Genomic DNA, 23,786 nt, shown 5'->3' with positions numbered 1-23,786 from the left:
TGCAACCATATAGGCTATTGGGGTGATAGACAGGTGGGTCTAGTAGATTTTGGGGGTGTTTTTGTGGGCTCACCATGACCTTTAAGGGAACTATAGTGAGATGTGTATGGGGGACCCTTTTTGTGAAGTTCACAGCAGTGCCCCGTAAGGTCCCCACCACTCTGGTGCCATGTCTGGGTGTCCAGTCCATCACTTTTCTGGCCCCTCCCACGCCCAAAAGGTCTTTTTCTAGGTGTTTGTGAGTTGGATGAATTTCTGAGTTGGATGAAAATTTCTGAGTTGGATGAAAATGGTGTATAAAGATGGATGACTTAATGGTCTGACGGCTGGATGTACAGTTAGATGATTTTTGAAAAAAAAAAAAATATGCTGGATGTATTTTTTGAAAATGGACCTTTTCCCGTGTCTGACTTTGGGCGACTTGTGACTTAGGCTAAAACGGACTTAGCCATTTCTTTTGATTATGCCCCTCCACATGCATTTGTGCTCGTGTAAGACATGAAATACTAATGAACAGATCTAATTAAATGGTGATGGGTGAATGTGAATGGATAAGCAAGATTGGAAGGGAGGAAAACATGGATATAAAGCGGAAGTTGATATAAAGAAGTGATGCAGGTGACAATTAGACAGGCCAATCGCAGCAGTGAAAAGGAACATAAAATAAGACAAACTGTTTTGTCAAAACCACAAAGAATAGAAATGCTTAAAAAACATTCAAATGACTGTGCTAAAAGATAAAAAAATAGATAAAAAAATATAAAACCAAAGAATAAAGCAAATGTGTCTGACGAATAATATCAAATCAAAAAAGAGGAGCCATTGTGAGGGGGTATAAAGATAAAGAAATGTGAAACCATGACTCATAAAGATGATGCGAATGTAAGGGAAAGGGAAGGGAGAGGGCTGAAAAAGATATGTGAACCTTCCACTTTACATCCATGTTTTCCTCATGCAACGTCATCTCCCTTCCAAATCTTGCTTATCCATTCACATTCACTTATCACCGTTTAATTAGATCTCTTCATTAGTATTTCATATCTCACATGAGCACTATGCACATATATCCATTTATCACTTATTTTTCAGATCTCACCATTTTTTCCCGTGTCTCACCAGAGCACCATATAATCTATCTATATATATATAAAATCGGAGGTATGTGTGTGTGTATGTGTGTATGTGCCGCGATCACGCAAAAACGGCTTGACCGATTTGAACGAAACTTGGTATGCAGATCCCTCACTACCTGGGATGATATGTTCTGGGGGTCTCGCGGCCCACCTGCACACACGTGGGCGGAGCTACAAACAGAAAATCAAATTTCACCCATTCATGTCAATGGAAAAAATGTAAAAAGCTGCCAACGCAAAAACGGCTTGCCCGATTTGAACGAAACTTGGTATGCAGATCCCTCACTACCTGGGGTGATATGTTCTGGGGGTCTCGCGGCCCACCTGCACACGTGGGCGAAGCTACAAACAGAAAATCAGATTTCACCCATTCATGTCAATGGAAAAAATGTAAAAAGCTGCCAACGCAAAAACGGCTTGCCCGATTTGAACGAAACTTGCTATGCTGATCCCTCACTACCTGGGGTGATATGTTCTGTGGGTCTCGCGGCCCACCTGCACACGTGGGCGGAGCTACAAACAGAAAATCTGATTTCACCCATTCAAGTCAATAGAAAAAATGTAAAAAGCTGTGGGACCGATTTGAACGAAACTTGATATGCTGATCCCTCACTACCTGGGGTGATATGTTCTGGGGGTCTCGCGGCCCACCTGCACACGTGGGCGGAGCTACAAACAGAAAATCAGATTTCACACATTCAAGTCATTGGAAAAAATGTAAAAAGCTGTGGGACCGATTTGAACGAAACTTGGTATGCAGATCCCTAACTACCTGGGGTGATATGTTCTGGGGGTCTCACGGCCCACCTGCACACGTGGGCGGAGCTACAAACAGAAAATCAGATTTCACCCATTCAAGTCAATGGGAAAAATGTAAAAAGCTGTGGGACCGATTTGAACGAAACTTGGTATGCAGATCCCTCACTACCTGGGGTGATATGTTCTGGGGGTCTCGCGGCCCACCTGCACACGTGGGCGGAGCTACAAACAGAAAATCAGATTTCACCCATTCATGTCAATGGAAAAAATGTAAAAAGCTGCCATTCTCACAGTAATTCAAAAACGGCTTGACCGATTTGAACTAAACTTGGTATGCAGATCCCTCACTACCTGGGGTGATATGTTCTGGGTGTCTCGCGGCCCCCCCTGCACATGTGGGCGGAGCTACAAACAGAAAATCAGATTTCACCCATTCATGTCAATGGAAAAAATGTAAAAAGCTTCCATTCTCACTGTAATTCAAAATCGGCTTGACCGATTTGGACGAAACTTGGTATGCAGATCCCTCACTACCTGGGGTGATATGTTCTGGGGGTCTCGCGGCCCACCTGCACATGTGGGCGGAGCTACAAACAGAAAATCAGATTTCACCCATTCATGTCAATGGAACAAATGTAAAAAGCTGCCATTCTCACTGTAATTCAAAAACGGCTTGACCGATTTGGACGAAACTTGGTATGCAGATCCCTCACTACCTGGGGTGATATGTTCTGGGGGTCTCGCGGCCCACCTGCACACGTGGGCGGAGCTACAAACAGAAAATCAGATTTCACCCATTCATGTCAATGGAAAATATGTAAAACGCTGCCATTCTCACACTAATTCAAAAACGGCTTCACCGTTTGAACGAAACTTGGTATGCTGATCCCTCACTACCTGGGTTGATATGTTCTGGGGGTCTCGCGGCCTACAACTCTATGTTGCTTGCTCAAGGGTGGGTTCACCCAAGAATTTATATGTGCTTGCTCCAGGAGGTGAAACTAAAATTGTTGTTTATAATCACGTTTTGCGTTAGTTGTATTGTATTCATTTTGTCAAATATTTCACATTATTATTTGAATATTGTACTTTTTATTAAGCTGTAAAAAAATACTTTCATTCACCACTATAAAGTATCTTTATTTGAATCCATTTACAGTGTTATTGCTATAATTAAATACCCGTGCAACGCCGGGGCATCAGCTAGTTATTTATATATTTCATATTTACCAGTACATTTATATTCTTGCATACATATTTTCATAGGACCCCAGAAGAAGGTTGTTTCATACCGAAACACGGACCATGTCGGGTTCATACCACATATCTGACACTGTGTACTATTTGGATTTGTCAAATAAGCGCATTGCTTTTATTAGTGAAGACTTTTCACAATAAACGGTTTGTCAAGATCATCGCCTCCAGAGTTTGGTTCTTAAATATGAGAATGAAGCAGATATCATATTTATGAACAACTTGAAAAACTGAAAGTGGACAAACCCCTAGAGCCATATGGGATCCATCCCAGAATATTGAGAAAGTTTAGAAATTTTCTGGCAAGTCCTCTTAAAGAATTGTTTAATAAATCCTTAGAGATGGGGGACGATCCATGGACTGGAGGAGAGCAGATGTGGTCCCTTGGAGACAAGATGTGGAAATCTACAGGCCAGTGGTTTTAAAGATAATTGAAGTACTGCTCAAGGAAAAGATAGTGAATTTCCTAGAATCCAATAGATTACAAGAGGCAAGGTAATGTGGTTTACCAAAGGAAAATCATGCCAAACAAATCTAATTTTTTTTTTCACTGGGTGACCAGAGAATTGAACAGTAGACACACGCTTGATGTAGCCTACTTGGATTTTAGTAAGACCTGTCACATGGTTCCACATAGGAGATCCATGAATAAACTCAGCAGGCTTAAGTTAAGATACAAAGTTGTAAACTGATTTGGAATCTGATTGACTGAGAGACAGAAGAAGGTGAATGCACCATGCAGGTTTGGCGGTCTAGATATGTATTTTAATGTAATGTAACCACTGACACCACACTGTCCTCCAAAGTGCTGACTGGCTAAGTTATAGTGGGCAAAGATAGACCTGCTTTTTGCGTGGCCCGATTTGGCTGCTAAACTTGGCCAGTCAGCACTTAAAATTGGCGGCTATCATATGATATAGCCAGCCAGCGGCAACGAAAAGGGCGAACAGAATGCTGGGAATGATTAAGAAGGGGATCACGAACAGATCAGAGAAGGTTATCATGCCGCTGTATCAGGCCATGATATGCTCTCACCTGGAATTCTGCTTCCAGCAATGGTAGCCGTACCTGAAGAAGGACATAGTACTACTCGAAAGGGTCCAAAGAGCGACTAAAATGGATACAGGCTTGGAGGAGTTGCCGTACAGTGAGAGATTAGAGAAACTGTGCCTCTTCTCCCTTGAAAAGAGGAGACTGAGAGGGGACATGATCGAAACATTCAAGATAATGAAGGGATTAGACTTAGTAGATAAAGACAGGTTGTTCACCATCTGCAAGGTAGAGAGAATGAGAGGGCACTCTGTAAAGTTAAAAGGGGACAGATTCTGTACAAACGTAAGGAAGTTCTTTTTCACCCAGAGAGTGATAGAAATCTGGAACGCTCTTCCGGAAGCTGTTATAGGGGAAAGCGCCCTCCAGGGATTCAAGACAAGGTTAGACAAGTTCCTGCTGAACCAGAATGTACACAGTTAAGGCTAGACTCAATCAGGGCACTGGTCTTTGACCTAGGGGTCTGACCCAGCAGCGAAAATTCTTATGTTCTAAATAGTAGCAGTTAGCCAGCCAAATACTAGTTAATAATTGTATGTACTGTATTGTTTGTTTGTTTTTTTATATTTACTAATTGTTAAATTTAAAGTGTACATCGCTTAGAATATTTGATTAAGCGATTTATCAAATCATCTAATAAACTTGAAACTTGAACGGGACAGGAACTGTTCTTTGCTGTTTAAATATCACTGAACATTGAGCAGTAATAGTTTACAAAATAAGTGGGTCAAAAAGTAAGAGTGAGAAAGGATTAGCATTAAGAACATAAGAACTGCTGCTGCTGGGTCAGACCAGTGGTCCATCGTGCCCAGCAGTCCGCTCACGCGGCAGCCCTCTGGTCAAAGACCAGCGTCCTAACTGAGACTAGCCCTACCTGCGTACTTTCCGGTTCAGCAGGAATTTGTCTAACTTTGTCTTGAATCCCTGGAGGGTGTTTTCCCCTATGACAGACTCCAGAAGAGTGTTCAAGTTTTCTACCACTCTCTGAGTGAAGAAGAACTTCCTTATGTTCGTACAAGAGATCCCAAAAAGGAGAGGACAGGGAAGAATATCTGGAGAAGCCAAGGTAATGAGACTGGATAGGATATATCATTGGACAGAGAGACTTGTGGGTCAAATGCAGAGCTCACCTGAGATTTATTTTTAGTAAACAAAACTTTTAACTGCCATATAGAGCTGTTTGGCAGATATGAAGTAACAATTTCAGAAGAAATTCATACCCTCAAAGGAATGCCTTCATGTTAACGAGGCTAAAAGTGTCGTAAACCTTAGACATACCATTTAGTCACCAAGGCAGTTTTCAGACAGGCTAGTTTATCTGGGCAAATTACTATTTGTCTCTCGAAATGACTTTGAAAATGGTCTATCTATATCAATTTCTGTAATGCAATCAGATGAGGGTAGAGCAAGAGGAACAGTGGCATTTGATAACAATGTAACAGCATGAGAATTTGAAAGCACAGCAACTAACAAGCTGTTAACATTGTTAGTTCAAATATCAGATCCATAAATATCAGATTCTGAAGTAAATGCCAAGTGGATAGCTAACTTTCTACACAATGCAAATACACAACCAGTATAGACGGTGTCAGAATCAAAACATGGATTATCAATGCAAAAAGCTAAGTATAGAAACAAAACCTTATGGCGTACAGTCTATAGTCGGCACCCAGTCTTCAACCCCACTTTATTAGCAACCAATCATAAAATTCATATGGACACTAAAGACAAACATATATAATGTGGAACATGGGCTTGATGCGGGCTGTGTTTCGGCTAGAGTGTCTGTATCAGGAGTCCTGAAATATATAAAATATTATAGTCTATAGTCAGCACAAATCGTAACCACAGTTCTCTGCATAAAAGCTATACAGAGTCACTCGTGGAAATGGGCAATGCAAGAGAGACATCTGGAAGTATACAAGGGGCCGCTGAAAAGTTATCAGACCAACTAAGAAGAGAATGAAGTAGAGCCATGAAACTTACAAGTTATTCCACATTTTCATGACACTTTTCGTTGCAATGATATGAAATGAAACAAAAGGTGTAGAATAACTAAGTTTCATGGCTCCACATCATCTCTTGATTGGGGCAAAAATTAATGAATACAGTTTTTGGCCAACTTTGGCATTGAGGCATCAGAAAAGCGCTTAACCTAGACTTTTGAAACTCTAAAAGCTTATTAAATACAAAAAGTTGTACATGTACATTAGATTAAATTTCAGGCTGATGTTAGCAATACTCTGTTTATAGGAAGGAGGTCCTTGAAGTTGCCCATTTGATTCATAAGACACACACAAAAATTTTAGGGCCTCTACTTAGGCACCTCTTACTACATGAATTTTATGTTATCAAGGTTGAAACTTTGCAGGGCTTAGTTTTTCAAGCCAGAGCATCTATGTGCCAAGTTTCACTGAAATTGGAGATGGTAAGGTGGGGATAATTCAGAAAATTTGTACAGTTGGTGTGGAATGACCAGTTATAACATAGACAATAAGTAAGAAGTATAAAATCCAGATACAGAAAAATAAATATCAATCATCATTGTTATAAAGTAAGAGAGAACAATGCAGAATTCTGGATCAGTCAGGTCCCAAACAAGGTGCAATGCATGACAGTAGATCAATCAGGAAAAGCTTGTGCAAACAGATGGGCTTTCAATCCTGACTTAAATCTATCTAGCAACAATTCTTGTCGAAGATACAAAGGAACTGAGGGGCCCATAATGCAAAACTGAGAGCCCATGAAACAAAAAAAAACAAACCTGAAAATCTTCTAGGTGCATGTATATATGTGTAGGGAAGTACTAAGAACATAACATAAGAATTGCCATACTGGGACAGACTGAAGGTCCATTAAGCCCAGTATCCTGTTTCCAACAGTGGCCAATCAGGTCCCAAGTACCTATCTAGATCCCAAGTAGTACAACAAATTTTATGTTGCTTATCCTAGGTATAAGAAGTGGATTTCCTCAAGCCATCTCAATAATGGACTATGGACTTTTCTTTTAGGAAATTATCCAAACCTTTTTTAAACCCCGCTAAGCTAACTGATTTCACCATATTCTCTGGCAACAAATTCCAGAGTTTAATTACACATTGTGTGAATAAATATTTTCTCCAGTTTGTTTTAAATCTATAACTTAGTAGCTTTATTGCATACTCCCCTAGTCCTAGTAGATTATGCTGAGATGATTGGAGAGGGTGATTCAGAATATTTCCGTAAGGTGTGAGGGTGTTTTCCACCTGCCTTTGGTGGTGCAAGGGGCAGGCAAGTTCCAGCAGGATTCCCAAGTGATATGCCTATACCTCACAAAAGAAACTGTGTTATTGTTGCACCATTCCACATGGTAGGAATGAAGGTGAAAAACACCCATGCATCTTAGATGGAATGTTAGTGCTAGTCATCTGATGTTATCAGAGTTCCACAAGACCTGTTTCCTTATCAGAGTATTTTATTAATGAGGTTTTTTTTTTTTTTATTATTATAATAAACAATCAGAAGCCCTAAGTATAAGTTGATGCCTGAAAAAGTTCTTCAATTGAGTAGTCCTGGATTTTAAAGCTTTTCTTATATTTTATTTAGCTTCCGCAATAAGTTTGGAAATGAGCCCAGAGTTCTACAAAAAAAAAGATGATAAGTGGATTTAGTTGAAGACAGATGGAAGAAAAGGGTCAATGGAGCAAATCAAGAAGCTGCTGAAAGGAAAAGAAAGGCTAAGTTGTCCAAGATCCAAGTTTTAAGATGCTGTACTGAAGAAAGTTTGATTTTCCCCCAAGCTAGCATCTTCCCATAATATGGTAATTGAGAAAAGCTAAAGGTACATTCTAATACAGTGGTTTCCAACCCTGTCCTGGGGTTTTTTCAAGATATCCCTAATGAATGTGCATGAGAGAGATTTACATACAATGGAAGTGACAGGTATATTTTGGTTCCTGCAGAATTTTTAGTCTATTTGATCCAAGCCCTCCTTACATATAATGCTACACTTCCATCTATCAGATCCACCCTATCATTGCTATAAAATTTGTACCCGGATGTGACAGTGTCCCATTGGTTATTTTTCTTCTCCAGGTCCCAGACATATCTATTATATTTAGCGCAATATATTCTAACTCTCCCTTCTTGTTTCTTAAGCTTCTGTCATTTGCATACAGACATTTCAAACAATATTTATCATTCTTATTTATAATTTTCTCAGCAGTTGGCATGGATAATTTGCAATCTTTAAAATTAGTCTGCTCTGTATTTAAGGAAATCTGGTCTACTGGGGCCTTGATTGCAACCTTACTATCGAATGCCCTGTCTTCTCTATTATGGTGATATCTTTTAAAGATACCTTGTTCCGAACCATGTTCATTTAAGCATCTGTCGGCGTTCCCCAATTTCTAGTTTAAAAGCTGTTCTTATTTCCTTTATAAATGCCAGCAGAATGGGCTCCCCCTTTCCCAGAATGTTGCCCAGTTCCTAAGAAATCTAAAACCCCACTCCCTACACCATCACCTCATCCACACATTGAGACTCTGGAGGTATGCCTGTCTCTTGGGTCCTGCACACGGAACGGAGAGCATTTCTGAAAATGCTATATTGAAGGTTCTGGATTTCAGCTTCCTACCTAAGAGCCTAAATTTGGCTTCCAGAATCTCCCTACCAAATTTCCCTATGTTATTGGTACCCACATATACCAAGGCAGCAGACTCCTCCCCAGCACTGTCTAAAATGGAAATAGCGGGAAAACACCGAATCAGAATCCACTCCTTCACTGATGACCTACAACTCTATCTTCCCCTAGGCTGTCACCGAGACACACAAATCAAAAATCTCCAGTCTTGCTTAACTGAAATAAAGACTTGGATGACTGTAAACAAGTTACAGTTAAATGAATCCAAGACAGAACTTCTCTGGATCCACAAAGATCTATGCGTATACCCCTGTCTGTCCTTTTCCTGGGCCACAAACACCCTTACACCCAAAGACAACGTCCACAGCCTAGGAGTAACTCTTGACTCTAATTTATCAATGACAGATCACGTATCCAAACTAGTATCATCCTCCTTCTACTACCATACGTGCCTACTTCTCAGAACCTGAATTTGCCCAACTACTCTACGCTTTTGTTCTATCCCGCGTAGACTATTGTAACACTCTACTAGTGGGCCTGCCTACTAAAACTCTCTACCACCTCCAAAGAGTGCAAAATACTGCAATCCGCCTTCTGAAAAACCTAGGCATCTGCGACCATGTTACCCCTGCATTAGCTTCCATGCACTGGCTGTCCATTCAAAAATGCTGCACCTTCAAGGCCCTAGTCCTCACTTTCAAAACCTTCCATGAAACGATTTCATACTAAATGAAAACTAAACTACAAATTTATCTCCCAAAGCAACCACTGAGGTCCCAAGGAGAAAAACGACTGACCATACTTTCTGGCCGCTCCCTCAAAACTGAAACTGCCCACAAACGCTCCTACTCACATTTCATACCCAAACTTTGGCACACAATCCCTCCATTTGTCAGATCACTAGATGGACTCTGGAACTTCAGGAAGGCCGTGAAAACCTTCCTCTTTACTAACCCAGTGCCTTAAAGTTATTCACCCTGAAATGCCATCCAGTCAACGCACCTACGCCACCTAATCTCACCAGATGCAACTTAGTGCATATATTTTACTGTCATGTCTATATTGTAAATTATTGTCATGTCTATATTGTAATTTATGTAAACTATGTCATTTCTGCTCTGTCTGGGTTATTATGGATATACTTTGTAACCCATTCTGGGCTCCTTTGGGAGGACTGGCTAAAAAATTGAATAAACAAATAAATAAATGAATAAATAAATAAAATCTTATCTAGGTGACACATGATGTCCGCCACCTTGGTACAAAGCAGGCAAATGACCAAGCAATCCTCATGTCCACCAGTTACCCAGCTATCTACATGCCTAATGACTGAATAAGAACATAAGAATAGCCTTATTGGGTCAGACCCATGGTCATCAAGCCCAGTAGCCTGTTCTCACGGTGGACAATCCAGGTCACTAGTACCTGGCCAAAACCCAAGGTGTGGCAATATTCCATGCTATCAATACAGGGCAAGCAGTGGCTTCCCCCATGTCTTTCTCAATAACAGACTATGGACTTTTCCTCCAGGAACTTGTCCAAATCTCCCCCTACAAAGGCTGTCCTAACCCTTTTTTCCTGGGCAGAAGCCCCTGGAGACATATCCTTGGTATAAGAAGATATTGCATCCCCTGGTGAGCAGGTGCTGTCTGCACAATTACTTCCTACTTCACTAGGGTGATTCTCTCCTTTTAGGATGACCTCCCTCTTCCAAGGCAGCATAGAGGCTGCCAGACTGAAGGTGGGACTTCTCCATAATGTCCTTATACGTAAGTCTATGTACTTCTGACAATGCATGATACCATTAGTGCCGTTAGTGTAGTGCTGAGTGCTGAGATAATAGAAAGTAAGACTGAGCCTTGACTTTGCAGGGTTATTGGGATGGGTGTTGGAAGGGAAGGAAATGGGAATGCTATGGGGGTTGATTTTCAAAGTGATTTAACCTGGCAGAAATATGTCTTTTGTCTGCAGGATTGCTCTGGGAATGGTATTTTGGGAACAATCATAGTTGAGATTATCAAAATTCTGAGAAGGGGGCCAGAGATGATAATTTTTCTTTGGGGGGGTGCAAAGCTGAAGATTTAACTAGGATGCCAAATATGACCTCACTAGCTTTGAATAAAACTGCAATGCCTCAATGGCTTTACTACTGGTTTATCTGCTGTACGCTACCACAGAATCTATTGAGATCTATCAAAAGAAATCATTCTGAAGAGCAGACCATAGAAAACCCTCTGTAGTTAAGCTCAGAATTTTTATTCTTGTCCATAGCAAGCGATTTAGTTCATCTCTTTCCTTGAAAATCACATTTGTTGGATCTGCCATAGATATGAAGTGGATGCAATCCTGGAAAAGGGTGTCCTATTTTGGTATTAGCACAATCAACAAGTAACATAACATTTTTAGAATGATGCAAATCCTTAATCATTGTCACTATTCATTGTATTAATATTATTACTGTATAATTGTTATAACATCTAATACAATCATGTAAACCAGGAGTGCCCATAAGGTCGATTGCGATTGACCAGTAGATCGCGAAGGCAACGAGAGTCGATTGTGGAGCCCATCCCGGGCTCCGTGACAGACTCGCAATGCCTTAGCGTTCTACCTGCTTCCAGACGCTGTAAAGAGGATGCAGAAGCACTGGACCGAGCAGCCTTCCTCCACCTGACGTCAATTCTGACGGCAGAGAGGAAGTTCCGGGCCAGCCAATCGCTGCTTGGCTGCCCTCGAACTTCTTCTCTGACATTAGAATTGACGTCGGGTGGGGAAGGCTACTCTGCTCGGCGCTCCTGCATCCTCTTTACGGTGTCGGGAAGCAGGGAGAGCAGAACTCAGTGTCGGTGGCTTGGGGGAGGGCAGGGAGAAAGAAAGGGGGAAGGCAGGGAGACAGAAAGAAAGAAGGGAAACAGAAAGAAAGAGGGAGCAGAAAGAAAGAAAGGGGGCATGGAGAGAGAAAGACAGACAGAAAGAAAGAAAGGGGGCATGGCGAGAGAAAGACAGAAAGAAAAAGGGAGCATGGAGAGAGAAAGACAGACAGACAGAAAGAAAGAAGGGGGCAGGGAGAAAGAAAGGGGAGGGGCAGGGAGAGAGGAAGAAAAGGTTGGGGGAGGAAATGAGGTCTAGAGGAGAGGAAGCATACAGGAGGCTGAAAGAAAGGAAGAAATATTGGATGCACAGTCAGAAGAATAAAGTGCAATCAGAGACTAAAGAAATCACCAGACAACAGAGATAGGAAAAATGATTTTATTTTCAATTTAGTGATCAAAATGTATCCATTTTGAGAATTCATATCTGCTGTCCATATTTTGCACTATGGCCCCCTTTTACTAAACCGCAATAGTGGTTTTTAGCGCAAGGAGCCTATGAGCATCGAGAGCAGCGCAGGGCATTCAGCGCAGCTCCCTGCGCTAAAAACCACTATTGCAGGTTTAGTAAAAAGGGAGGGGGTATATTTGTTTATTTTTGTATTGTTGTTACTGAGATGACATTGCATAAAGTCATCTGCCTTGACCTCTTTGAAAAAACCCGGAATATAAATAATTAACATTTTCTCTGCGTACAGTGTGCTTTGTGTTTTTTAAAATTTTATTGTTGGTAGATCATTTTGACTTGGTCATTCTAAAACTAGCTCGCAAGCCCAAAAAGTGTGGGCATCCCTGATGTAAACAGATGAAATTTCAAGGTCATTTTCATTTAGGTTTTTTTTTTACAGCCACTATAAATGTGCAGCAGGAAATATTAAATCATTAAGGTCATATATTTATAAGATCATATTCAATTAGGTTAGAAAAGTGCAATTTCTGTCATCATGTCACGAAAGAATGTGTTTTCTGTTACATCTGTTTTATGGAAAACCTCCCTCTATTGTTCCAGATTGAGGCCATTTTCAATAAGTTACACGGTCCAATCCAATTACACAATGGTTTAGTGCAGTAACTGACTCCAGACTAATTTAATTTCCTTAGGTCTCTAAAGATCAATTGCTACTATTTGGTTTTCTCCCCAAAGGCTCTTTAGAAAAATATACGGTTAAATATCCAGAGTTAAATCCAAGACATGGTCCAGATTTCACACTCCTTGTCTCCATGACGGTATTTGCTGATTAATACGACTTATCTATTATTTAATGGTCTGGGATGTTTCAGCAACCCTTGATCTAAGGCCCCTTTTTATCAAGCTGTGTTAGGGTTTGTTTTTTTGTTTTTTTTAAATATATTTTTATTGAAAATGGCAAATGGTCCAGACATGGAACCATACACAGCAAGCGAATAATACAGGAAGAACAGAATTAACAAGGGAACATCTAGCGAAGCCAAGTCTCCCAAAATAACAAGTCCAACAAAGGGGAGTCCAACAAAAATACAAACAACGAATTAGTCCAAGTCCCCACCCTCTGGGACCAGTACTGTTCCCGACTAGACCAACAGCCATGGTGTTTATCATTAAGAAACCCAACAACCTTCAAACAAACCTGCAGCAGCCCATACACCCCAATCCACACAACAATCATACCTCAAACATACAACATCCAACCCAGACACTCATCTCAAACATACCTCCCCTATCGCAGGCTGCTGAGGTAAAAGCCCCGACACTCATAGGGCTCCTTTTAATAAGCTGCGTTAGGGCATTAACGTGCAGAATAGTGCGCGCTGAATTGCTGCGCATGCTAGACCTTAACGCTAGCATTGAGCTGGTGTTAGTTCTAGCCGTGTAGTGTGCAGTAATATCCTGCATGCGCTAAAAACGCTAGCACACCTAAGTAAAAGGAGCCCATAGAATTCCTATGAGCATTGGAGCTTTTACCGCAGTGACCCGTGATAACCCCCCCCCCCCTAACGCCGCTTGATAAAAGGGGGCCTAAGTTTGGTACTTATGAAATAATACACTTGAAATTCTGATAGGAATATAACTTTTCCTTTCTGCAAATGTGTGGAATCAATCTTTCAAACTATATACTGCAGCTATATTCTACTCCTTTTCCTTTCTTTCAGGTATTGTGACATCATAATGCCTCATTCCACCAATGCCTAAGAGCCAACCTCATCAGTGATGTCACAATGGCTTGATTGTCCTATACTTGGCTCATTTTTACTACATTTTGATTTCTAGAGTGGTACAGTGGTTAAAGCTACAGTCTCAGCACCCAGAGGGTTATACCGAAAAATGAAGGTCAGTTCTGAATTCAGCTACCCCCAAATCACTATAGAACACCCACCACAATTCATACCCCCAAACCTCTATTGCATAGTGTTATCAAAAATCAGCAGTGTATTTCCCAGGTCTCCAAAGGTCTTGATTACTGTAACCGTGTAGATATTTATTTGATATGTGGTATGACACAAGAAGAGAAACATAGGGCTCCTTTTACTAAGGTACACTAGCGGTTTTAGCGCACGCTAAGCATGTGCTACAATGCCCTGCGCGCTAAACACTAACGCCTCCATAGAGCTTGCATTAGTATTTTTCATTTAGCGCGTGGTTTGCACGCGCTAAAAACGCTTGCGCACCTTAGTAAAAGGAGCCCATCGAATAATAAAAATTATTGACTTGTAATAATCTTAAATTAAGGGGTCCTTTTATTAAGGCACGCTGATTTAGGGTGCAATAAATATTAGCACGTGTTAAATGCTAAGGCATCTATTATATTCTATGGGTGCCTTAGCGTTTAGTGCGCACTAGCACGTCTTAATGAAAGGACCCCTAAGAGCTTTTACAAAGGTGCGCAAGCGGTTTTTGGCGTGCACTAAAATGCTGCACGCGCTAGCTGCTACCGCCTCGTTTTAAGCAGGCGGTAATTTTTGGGCTAGCACGCGCTATAGTGCATGCTAAGCTTGTGCGTGCGCTAAAAAACGCTTTGTAAAAGGAGCCCTAAGTGTATATATGAGATTAAAATGAGATTTTAATTTATTGAGGCAACCTTCTTTTGCTCATGCAAAAGTTATTTAGTACGAATTGGACAAAATTCATATGCTTAGCAAGATTTACTGAAGCGTGCTGCCATGTTAGCGCACACTAATGGTGTTAGCATGCATTATTAATTAATAGTAACATAGTAACATAGTAGATGACGGCAGATAAAGACCCGAATGGTCCATCCAGTCTGCCCAACCTGATTCAATTTAAATTTTTTTTTTTTTCTTCTTAGCTATTTCTGGGCAAGAATCCAAAGCTTTACCCGGTACTGTGCTTGGGTTCCAACTTCCGAAATCTCTGTTAAGACTTACTCCAGCCCATCTACACCCTCCCAGCCATTGAAGCCCTCCCCTGCCCATCCTCCACCAAACGACCATACACAGACACAGGTACCACTGCATAGAAAGGGACTTGCCCAGGGTGCAAAACAACATGAGTGTATTAGTGCACTTTAGTACGCAGTAATACCCAAATCTAGCCCTCCATTTTGAAATGGATTGTTTCTCATAACATGTATCACTCTACACAGTGTTATAAAAAAAAAAAATCCCACACACACCAGCTGCTCAGACTCAGAACTCTGTCTTCATAAGGTTTATGATACTTGAATTTATATAAGAGAGTACATTATCAATGGCTACTCCTTAATCTTTTATTTGGAAGGGTAAGGGAAAGAGGAACAGACTACTGCAGTATATACAACAAGATAACATTAATACCCACAACTTCTCTGGAATTGCAAGACTATTTGTTCTACAAAGTTCAGCTCTCTTTATCTTATCTATGTAAAAAAGAAGTAAACACAAAATTCCCATTACCTCTCAATATCAGTGAGTCTGGAGGAGTCTCTGAATCCTTTAGCAAAGGGGTTGCTGTCAATTTTCAGTTTAGTTATCTGGAAACATAAGGGCAACACAACAATATCATTTTTGTTTGAGTGTGCTGAGGTATCGCATCTCACAGAGTGATAAACAGTTAATCCACACAGCGTCCCGGTGAAAATGGTTCTTCCAGTTTGATTCTGAGTTGAACCTTCTTCAGTACTAGACAGGCAGGCTGATAACCTGCAGATCACACAATCCCATATTTCCCGAATACAGTTTGGTTTCACATTTTTCAAAGTTTAGTCAGAAGTGAAAAAAAAAATAAATATGCATGTATATCTTTGTTTTTATCACACTTGGGGCTAGGTATGCTTTAATTTGAAAGAAATGGAAGACAATGGAAGAAATAGCATATTTTAATATCATACCAGAATCACCTGCAGTGAGAATTTCCTTCCTCTCTTTGAGGATCTTAGTACCAGCATAAACACTGGGTCAGGCATACCACTCTGTCCTCCTTTTATCAAGCTACATTAGTTAAAAAAAAAATCACCAGCCACTGTGGTAAAAATTCCAACGTTCATAGAAATCCTATGAGCGTCGGAGCTTTTACCGCAGCGGCCTGCAATAAAAAACCCCTAATGTGGCCCATTTTGGCACTGTTTGAAAAGCTGTGACCGAATGCACTGATGTGAGTGTTGTACTATTTAAATTTTTTAAAAAACAACGTTTTCTTTTGGGTTTTTGAATGCGAATATATTAATTTTTGTATTTATTTGTAGTGAGGATGTGTGTGGTAATGTCCAGGTGGCCCTGATGCAGCGGATGTATGTAATTCCCGCGAAACGCTGGCCGCGTTGGCGAACGGACATGAATTGAGATTTTACTATTAAGACTCCGACAGTGAAGACTACTAAACAAATAAGATAAGTTTTTGTGGTCGAGTTTTTCAAATTTTGATATTACATACAGTATTTGATGCAGATTTTTTGAATAAGCATTACGTATTTAAAACCACATCTTAAATATTGAGTGGTGTGGGGTTTATAGTATAAAATAGCGACTAAAAAATAGCACTTAAAAAATAGTTTTAAAGGCCAATGATTGGAGCAGGAGTATTTTTACTACGCGGATTGTCTCAGTTTGTGACTGCATTACCGTGCGTAGGCTCCATTTCTGAGGCCGTATAGGATGCCTTGATAGATGAAGGCTTGACAATACTGTTGTGTATTGTTTGATATTGTGGTATTTTGCTATTATTTTTGTATCTGTTGATAAAAGGGGGCCTGTATTAGATATTTACTGCCCTACTGCTCACTAGAAAACCTTTCAAACTTCCTTAGCTTAAAAATATAGATGTGGTGTGATCATGAATAAAAGAAACATTACCCATTTCTATATTCCAAACTATTATTTTTTTTATATACAAGATACTTCTAAATGATCACCAATTGTGTGACTGAGCAGAAGGTATGCTGCTAATTTTACACTGGATAGGTTTCTGCTGGCCAAAACATTCATCAGTTCATTATTCGATGTTGGTTCGAGTGCTCTAGGGGCGTGCAAGCCAAATATTTTCACCTAGTTTAGTTTCCTCTGGGGCTTTTTTTTTAATGGAAATTTTCATTGTGTCTGGGTTTATCTTTTTTTGTTTGTTTTGGGAGTCATATTATTATGAGTTCAGTCTTTTCTTAGAGTGCATAAACTATCTATGGCATGAGGAAAAAAACCTAAAATTTCATGTTTTTCTTGTGTTTTCAGGCATAAATTGACAGAAAACACCATGGAAAATATATTTTCAAATGAAAAGCACAGCGACCGAGCAAAATAACCCAGACGCGGTGTCAGAAGGCAGAAAAATAGGAGCTCAATTTCCACAGGGCTTCTGGCTCCGCGGAAAAAACTGAACTGAGGACCACGAGGTGGGATGCGCCCTCTAGTGGGCAAGAAGGCAGGCACATGCGTGGTGCAGTGTAGCAGACTTGAAACTTCAATCAAGTTTGCTTGAAAAGCTGTCCGCGCTGGGGCTCCGTAGATGACGTCACCCACATGTGAGAATATGCTGCCTGCTTGTCCTGGGATAACTACTGGTCTGTGTCTTTGAGCCTCTTCCCACTCTCCATGGCTTTCCTGGTTACTTTTGCAAAAATGGTACTTTTTGGTGTGCCACCTCTGTTTAACTGTTTTCAATTCTTCTTTGCTGAGAGGGCAATGATGGCCTTCACGTGAAGATTTATTTATTGATTCAATTTTCTATATTGTTCTCCCCAGGGAGCTCAGAACGGTTTACATGAATTTATTCAGGTACTCAAGCATTTTTCCCTGTCTGCCCCAGCGGGCTCACAATCTATCTAAAATACCTGGGGCAATGGGGGGATTAAGTGACTTGCCCGGGGTCACAAAGAGCAGCGTGGGTTTGAACCTACAACCTCAGGGTGCTGAGACTGTAGCTTTAGCCACTGCGCCACATGTTTTATAAATTTGACCAATTCATATGCTCACTTGAAATCTTATACTAGTCTAATAAAATAGTCACAACTTATTTTCTGGGGTTTGTTTTTTTTTAATTATGGCTGGTTATGAATGACTTCTTGGGCTAATGATCTCTACTTAACAAAGTTTTCCAAAATGTACTGAGAAGAATGAATTTATATCTAGGGCTTATGATTTTAAGTTTTAACTTATAAATACCAACAAAACCTTTCTCAGTGCAAAAAGATAAAAGAGGTGTTTATTGGAGAAACACCGCTTCCTCTAGTACACTATCATTTCCCCCTGGCTTGTCTGGCATTCTCAGGGACTCATAATAATTAAAAAAAAAAAAACCTGTCTAAAAAGTGGCCTAAATGGGTACTTGGACGATCAAAAAGCCTGATTGTCCAAGTACCCATAATCAAAGCTGGTTTTAGACGCGTTTTGAAGGTTTGTTGAATTGGTATACTGAATCTGAACAAATCCAATGCAAATTTCTGAAAATGTACTTCTGATTTTCAGGCCCTCACTTCATATTTCCATTTGCTGAAGTTAATTTTGATTTTTCAAAAATCCAAATGAGATTTTCAAATGGTCTAGGAAGTATTTTAAATGTCTTTCAATTTTTTTTTTGTAACCCATTGGTACAAATCTTCCCAATGAGTCTGTGGACCATTTGGAAAATTCCATTCAACACAGTCCAGGCAGGAATTAAACTTGCCCACACTACAGTCAACACTGATTTTATTTCCTAGGACACGATGGGGTGGGGGTGAGGGGAAGCTAAGCAAACTCAATGATAGAGAAAACACTTGGAGCCAGATTCTCTAAGCTCCAAAAACCATGGTAAAAAAATATCGTGGTGGAAGCGATTTTTGTTTACTGGTGATTCTCAACACAATAGCATGCAAATTATATGTATGCTATGTGTGTGGAAAATCGACGGTAATGGGGGTGGAGGAGCTATGATCAGAACAAAAATCACTAGCACAGATCCTTCTGCCTACCTCCCTACCAGAAAAAAAAGCAGCCCCTGCTCTCTGCAAGCAGAGAGAACAGGAGTTTATTTATTTTAATAAATTTTCAAAGTTAAATTTACACAAATATCCACATGTTACAGAAACGTAGATAGGATATAATAAAAAGAAACTTCAATTTCTACATTATAATGCTATATCTTTCTTAGACCACAAATAGAGGGGGCGAATGCCTATCACAAAATCAGAAGGCGTTCTATTATAACAAAGAAGAAAAAAAGGGAGAAAAAGTCAAAAGGCCTTAACACAATACAGCTACATCTTGTTCTATCCGTTCCATTTTAATCCTTAATGATCTTCTTTAAGTCTATGAAGGCCTTCAATTGATCTGGTTCGAAAAATATATATTTCAGACCTCCTAATTTAATGAAGCATTTCAATGGATAAGATAGCCTTAAAAAATGCACCAAGACTCAAGACTAACCTGTCTTTTACTAAGGTGCGCTAACCGATTAGCGTGCGCTAATCAAATTAGCATGCGCTAAACACTAACGTGTCCATATAGTAACATGCATGCATTAGCGTTTAGCGCGCACTAAATCGATTAGCATACCTTAGTAAAAGAGGGCCTTAGAAAGAAACAACTTCCTACGTTTCTGTGTTGTTTTAGTTATGGACATAGCCACACCCTATGCCCATAGAAAGGAGTCTTTAAATTACAAAAATAGGTTCTCACCAGATTATTTAAATTATTTCAAAAACAAAAGAAATTGGATCTGTTAGTATATTCTGATGTTCTGAAGAGTTTTCTGAAGTTATCTCTCTTCGATCAATTTTCTTTGAGACATTCAAATAATACACCTTGTTCAAAGGGGGAATCATTTCAGAGGGAAAATGTAAAACTTCCACTAGGTATTTTTTGAACATGTCAATAGGTGAAACTTCCAGACCCATAGGAAAATTCAAAATTCTAAGATTTAACCTTCTATTATAGTTCTCTATCTGTTCTATCCTCCTACTGATTTGGGTCTGATCTTTTATCATCATGATTCTAAAGTCTTGGAGAGCCTGCCCTTCAGAATGTTCTTCTTGTATCTTACTAGAGGACTCCCTGTTTCATCTCTTCCATTGTTTTAGTTAAAACATCCACCTTTAGAAGTAAGGAGGTTACCTCCGGGGATGACTTTTTAGCTGTTGAGGTTAATTTATTAAATGCCTTCCAAACAGACTCTAAGGTAACCATCATAGGAGAGCCCGACAATCCTTCTCCTGCTCCCTCATCCAATTCTCAGCTTCCAAAGAGCTGTTCCTAATCCCCAGCTAGTAATGCAGTCGATTGCTCACCACTCAACTGCTGTTTTTGCGATCAAACCACTATGGAAACTGGACATGACAGTGGGAACAGCTCTGGGGGAGACAAGCTGACATCATGCTCCAAAAGACGAGTCGCTCCTTCCGAATGAGTCAACATGAAGTGAACTCCCGTAGTCTGTTCAAAAGCTGTATTTCCAGTGCAAAACTTCTCAATTCTCTGTTGCCCCCCCTGGATTTGCCTGGGCCGGTGAGAAAAACACCCAAACCACTCCTTTCCTCTTGGTGTCCGGCATAACGAAGCAATGAAGAAAAAGGCAGTAGGAAAAGAGTGGAGCAAGCACCCAAAGTCGAGAATCTCACCAGGTATGTGCGCCATTTTGGCCTCGCCCTCCCCAGGGCTACTTTTTTTTAAAAAATGGCACAGCTGTTGTGTGTGCATAAAACATACACAAGAGTTGCGTATATAAAAAAAAACACCCCTGACAGCAAGCTCCCCCCTGACAGCCCCCCAGCTTACCAAGCGTGGTATTTTAGTGGACCCCCCCAGTATCACCCTGCCAACAAGCTCCCCCCAACAGCTTCCCACCACACCAAGTTTGGTGGTCTAGTGGACCATCCCCCCAATTCCCTCATTTATCTATTAGAAGACCATCAGGAGAGATGCTTACTCCCTCCTACTCCCCCAGGCCCGCCTCTTCAAAATGGTGGGCCTTTCCATTCCCTGTGCATCCTGGGATGCACTGGGGAGGGGCCTAAGGCCCTGATTGGCCCAGGCACCTTCCTATGGGTGGGGCCTTAGGCGCTTGGTCAATAAAGTCTTAGGCCCCTCCTTCCCAATTGGTTCAATGGATGTTTAGTGCCTTACAGTTTAAACGACGCACATGATTTGAACATCAGAGACATGGGCCCACTCTGTAATGTCAGGTTAAGATTTATTCAACATTAAGAAGTCCACACTGTAAACACCAAAGAGCAAGGCAAAAATGTGCTTTTATAAATTGTGGACATCTTATATTTATAGGAGCCAGCTCTGTGAGTGCTTGAGCACACCCAATACTGAGCAAATTCCACTACTCACACCAGAGAGCATTTGTTTCTATAGGATTTAGCAACCCCCAATCATTTTGAAAAGTTATCTTCAAGCTGAAGATTTATTTATGAGTTATAAAAACAGGAAGATTTTTTTTTTCATTTCTTTCACTGCTCTTCTTAAGGCTTTGATTATATTTATATGCAATTACTAGATAAAAACTAAAATACAATTCATTTTCAACAAACTATTGCATAATTTAAAATTTAAAGGTCATGTCTCCATTCCAGCACTGCAAAACCTCTGTTCCAGAGTTGAATTGTAGGTCAAGCTTCATTTTTCACATGTTTCCTACCCAGATAGTCTCAGTTATAAATAAGCTGGTTTCATAGGATAAATACTGTCTTGAGTATGCAGCACGCATGGCTGTGTATATCGACTATATTTCAGACACATGCTTCTGCTTATTTCATAAAAGGGAACTCTAAGCTGCTCCTGGAGTGGAGGAGCAGCTTAGTGGTTAGAACTCCTACCTTAACGCCCTGAGATTGCAACCCCAGAATCCCAGAACTTCTCCTTGTGACCATGGGCAAGTTACTTAACCCTCCATTGCCCCAGGTATAACGTTACCAAATTTTTCTCAGTGAAATCCTGGATGCATGTCCCCTCCCCGTTCCACCCAGGCCTGCCCCATTCTGCCTACCAAGCCCCGCCTCCAAGAACTTTGTGTGATTATTCCTGACCTCCAGGCTGTGTCTGGGGGCCTGAGAGCATGCGTAGATGTATGTGATGTTATCCGCACATGCTCGGAGGCCCTCCACACTCGGCCAGAGCTTTCCAAAACCCGGACAACTGCTGGGTTTTGGAAAGTCCATCCGGGCACCCGGACATGTTCAGGTTTTCCCAGATGTCTGGTAACCCTACCCTATTACCATAGTCAGATTGTGAGCCCACTGGGACAGTTAGGGAAACATTACCTGATTAGATTATAAACTGCTCATATGGATGGTATAAGAAATAAACTTAGAAGCCTCCTACATTTAGATACCAATAATATGCCTAGTTTATAGAATAGCAGCATTTATGTGCATAACTGGTGCCAATAATTGGCAGTTATGCAAATAAGTGCAGGATGATATTTTATATACTGTACACTTAGGGGTCCTTTGGCAAAGCTATGGTATAAAGTGGCCTTAGTGCACCCTTACATGGATCTTTCCCATGTGCTGGGACCATTTGTAGTGCAGTAGTAAAAATGAATGTTGTTTGGGTTTGTTTGTTTTTTTTAATTATGTATAACCCTTCATTGTGGATGTAGCTGGGCAATTGACTAGAGTGAGCACAGTGGAGTAGGGATAGGGGTACAAAATCATACCTCTTGATTGAGGGCCAGGGCCAGAACTCGTTTCAGCAGCAAGCTGAATAAGGAGATCAGACCTTTAGCAGATAAGCACACAGCTGATTCAGTGGGCTAGATGCACTAAAGAGGATTGGTAAGACGGTGTGGATCTGCTCTGATCCGATTTTTGGCCAATTCAAAAAGAGCTATTGATGCACTAAAAAGTTTGCATGCAAATGATTCACGCAGAGGTTCGTCGTAATCCCCAACTTTGCTGTCTGATTGATCGCTGTGAGAGGGACTCTCATACATGCGCAGAGCCGTCAGGGGAAGCCCTGAAAGCAGCCTACTGCCACAGATGCTGTGCGTGTTACACATGCACAATATCTGCCCTATTAGAAAAAAAACCTCCCCCCACAATCAATGCCAGCCCTCCTGATGACCCCTGACGAACACAGCACTGGGATTCCTCTCTCCGCACTAGTGAAAATCAGCAGGAGAGATGACCGTTCCCTCCTGCCATGCCTCCCTTCCCCTGGCGTGACACAAAAAAGGCAGGAGGGATGCCCACTCTCTCCTGCCACCAGATGCTCCCCCGAACCTCCCCGTACCTTTTTCCAAAGATGGAAGAAGGGGGGAAGAACGGTCTCTCCACCTTCAAGGCCCATCAATCAAAAATAGTGGGCCTTTCTTCCTCAGTTCATCATGTGATTTATGGGGAGGGACCCAGGGCCCTGACTGGCTCAGACGCCTAAGGCCAAGTCAGGACAGCTGGGATGTTGTGAAATGTAGATCTTATACTCTTATATTTCTCCTGCTTTCCCAAGAGTAGAAGAGACTCAGAGACTCCCCAAACCCTCTGAAGAGCCAAGCAGGACAGGCAGTTCAACTGATTTTTGGGCTGAAGAAATAGGAACACATAAGCCCCTTTTATCAAAAACTCCATTGGCTGCGCGCGAATTCTGTTTAAGTTCTCTTGTCTGTGTTATAAATCAATATTTGGTCTGACCCCCACTTACCTAGTTTCCCAATTTAACCTGGCAAGTTTTATTAGGCCCACACGAAGAATACATCTGTTCACCTATCCAACA

At 40.9% G+C, this 23,786-nt stretch overlaps 1 protein-coding gene across 1 annotated transcript in view; it reads right to left on the bottom strand.

The window, feature by feature from the left end:
* The window catches only part of TBX20 (T-box transcription factor 20), a 148,312-nt gene that overhangs the window by 15,431 nt on the left and 109,095 nt on the right, over positions 1-23,786 (bottom strand). The window contains exon 6 of the mRNA XM_033930391.1: positions 15,558-15,634. Coding sequence (XP_033786282.1) covers positions 15,558-15,634 — 77 coding nt within the window. The remainder of the gene's footprint in view (positions 1-15,557; positions 15,635-23,786) is intronic.

Source organism: Geotrypetes seraphini, chromosome 2, assembly GCF_902459505.1.
Source record: "Geotrypetes seraphini chromosome 2, aGeoSer1.1, whole genome shotgun sequence".
NCBI lineage: Eukaryota > Metazoa > Chordata > Amphibia > Gymnophiona > Dermophiidae > Geotrypetes > Geotrypetes seraphini.
The sequence above is the reverse complement of the archived record's forward strand: the minus strand, read 5'-3'. Positions and strand labels throughout refer to the sequence as shown.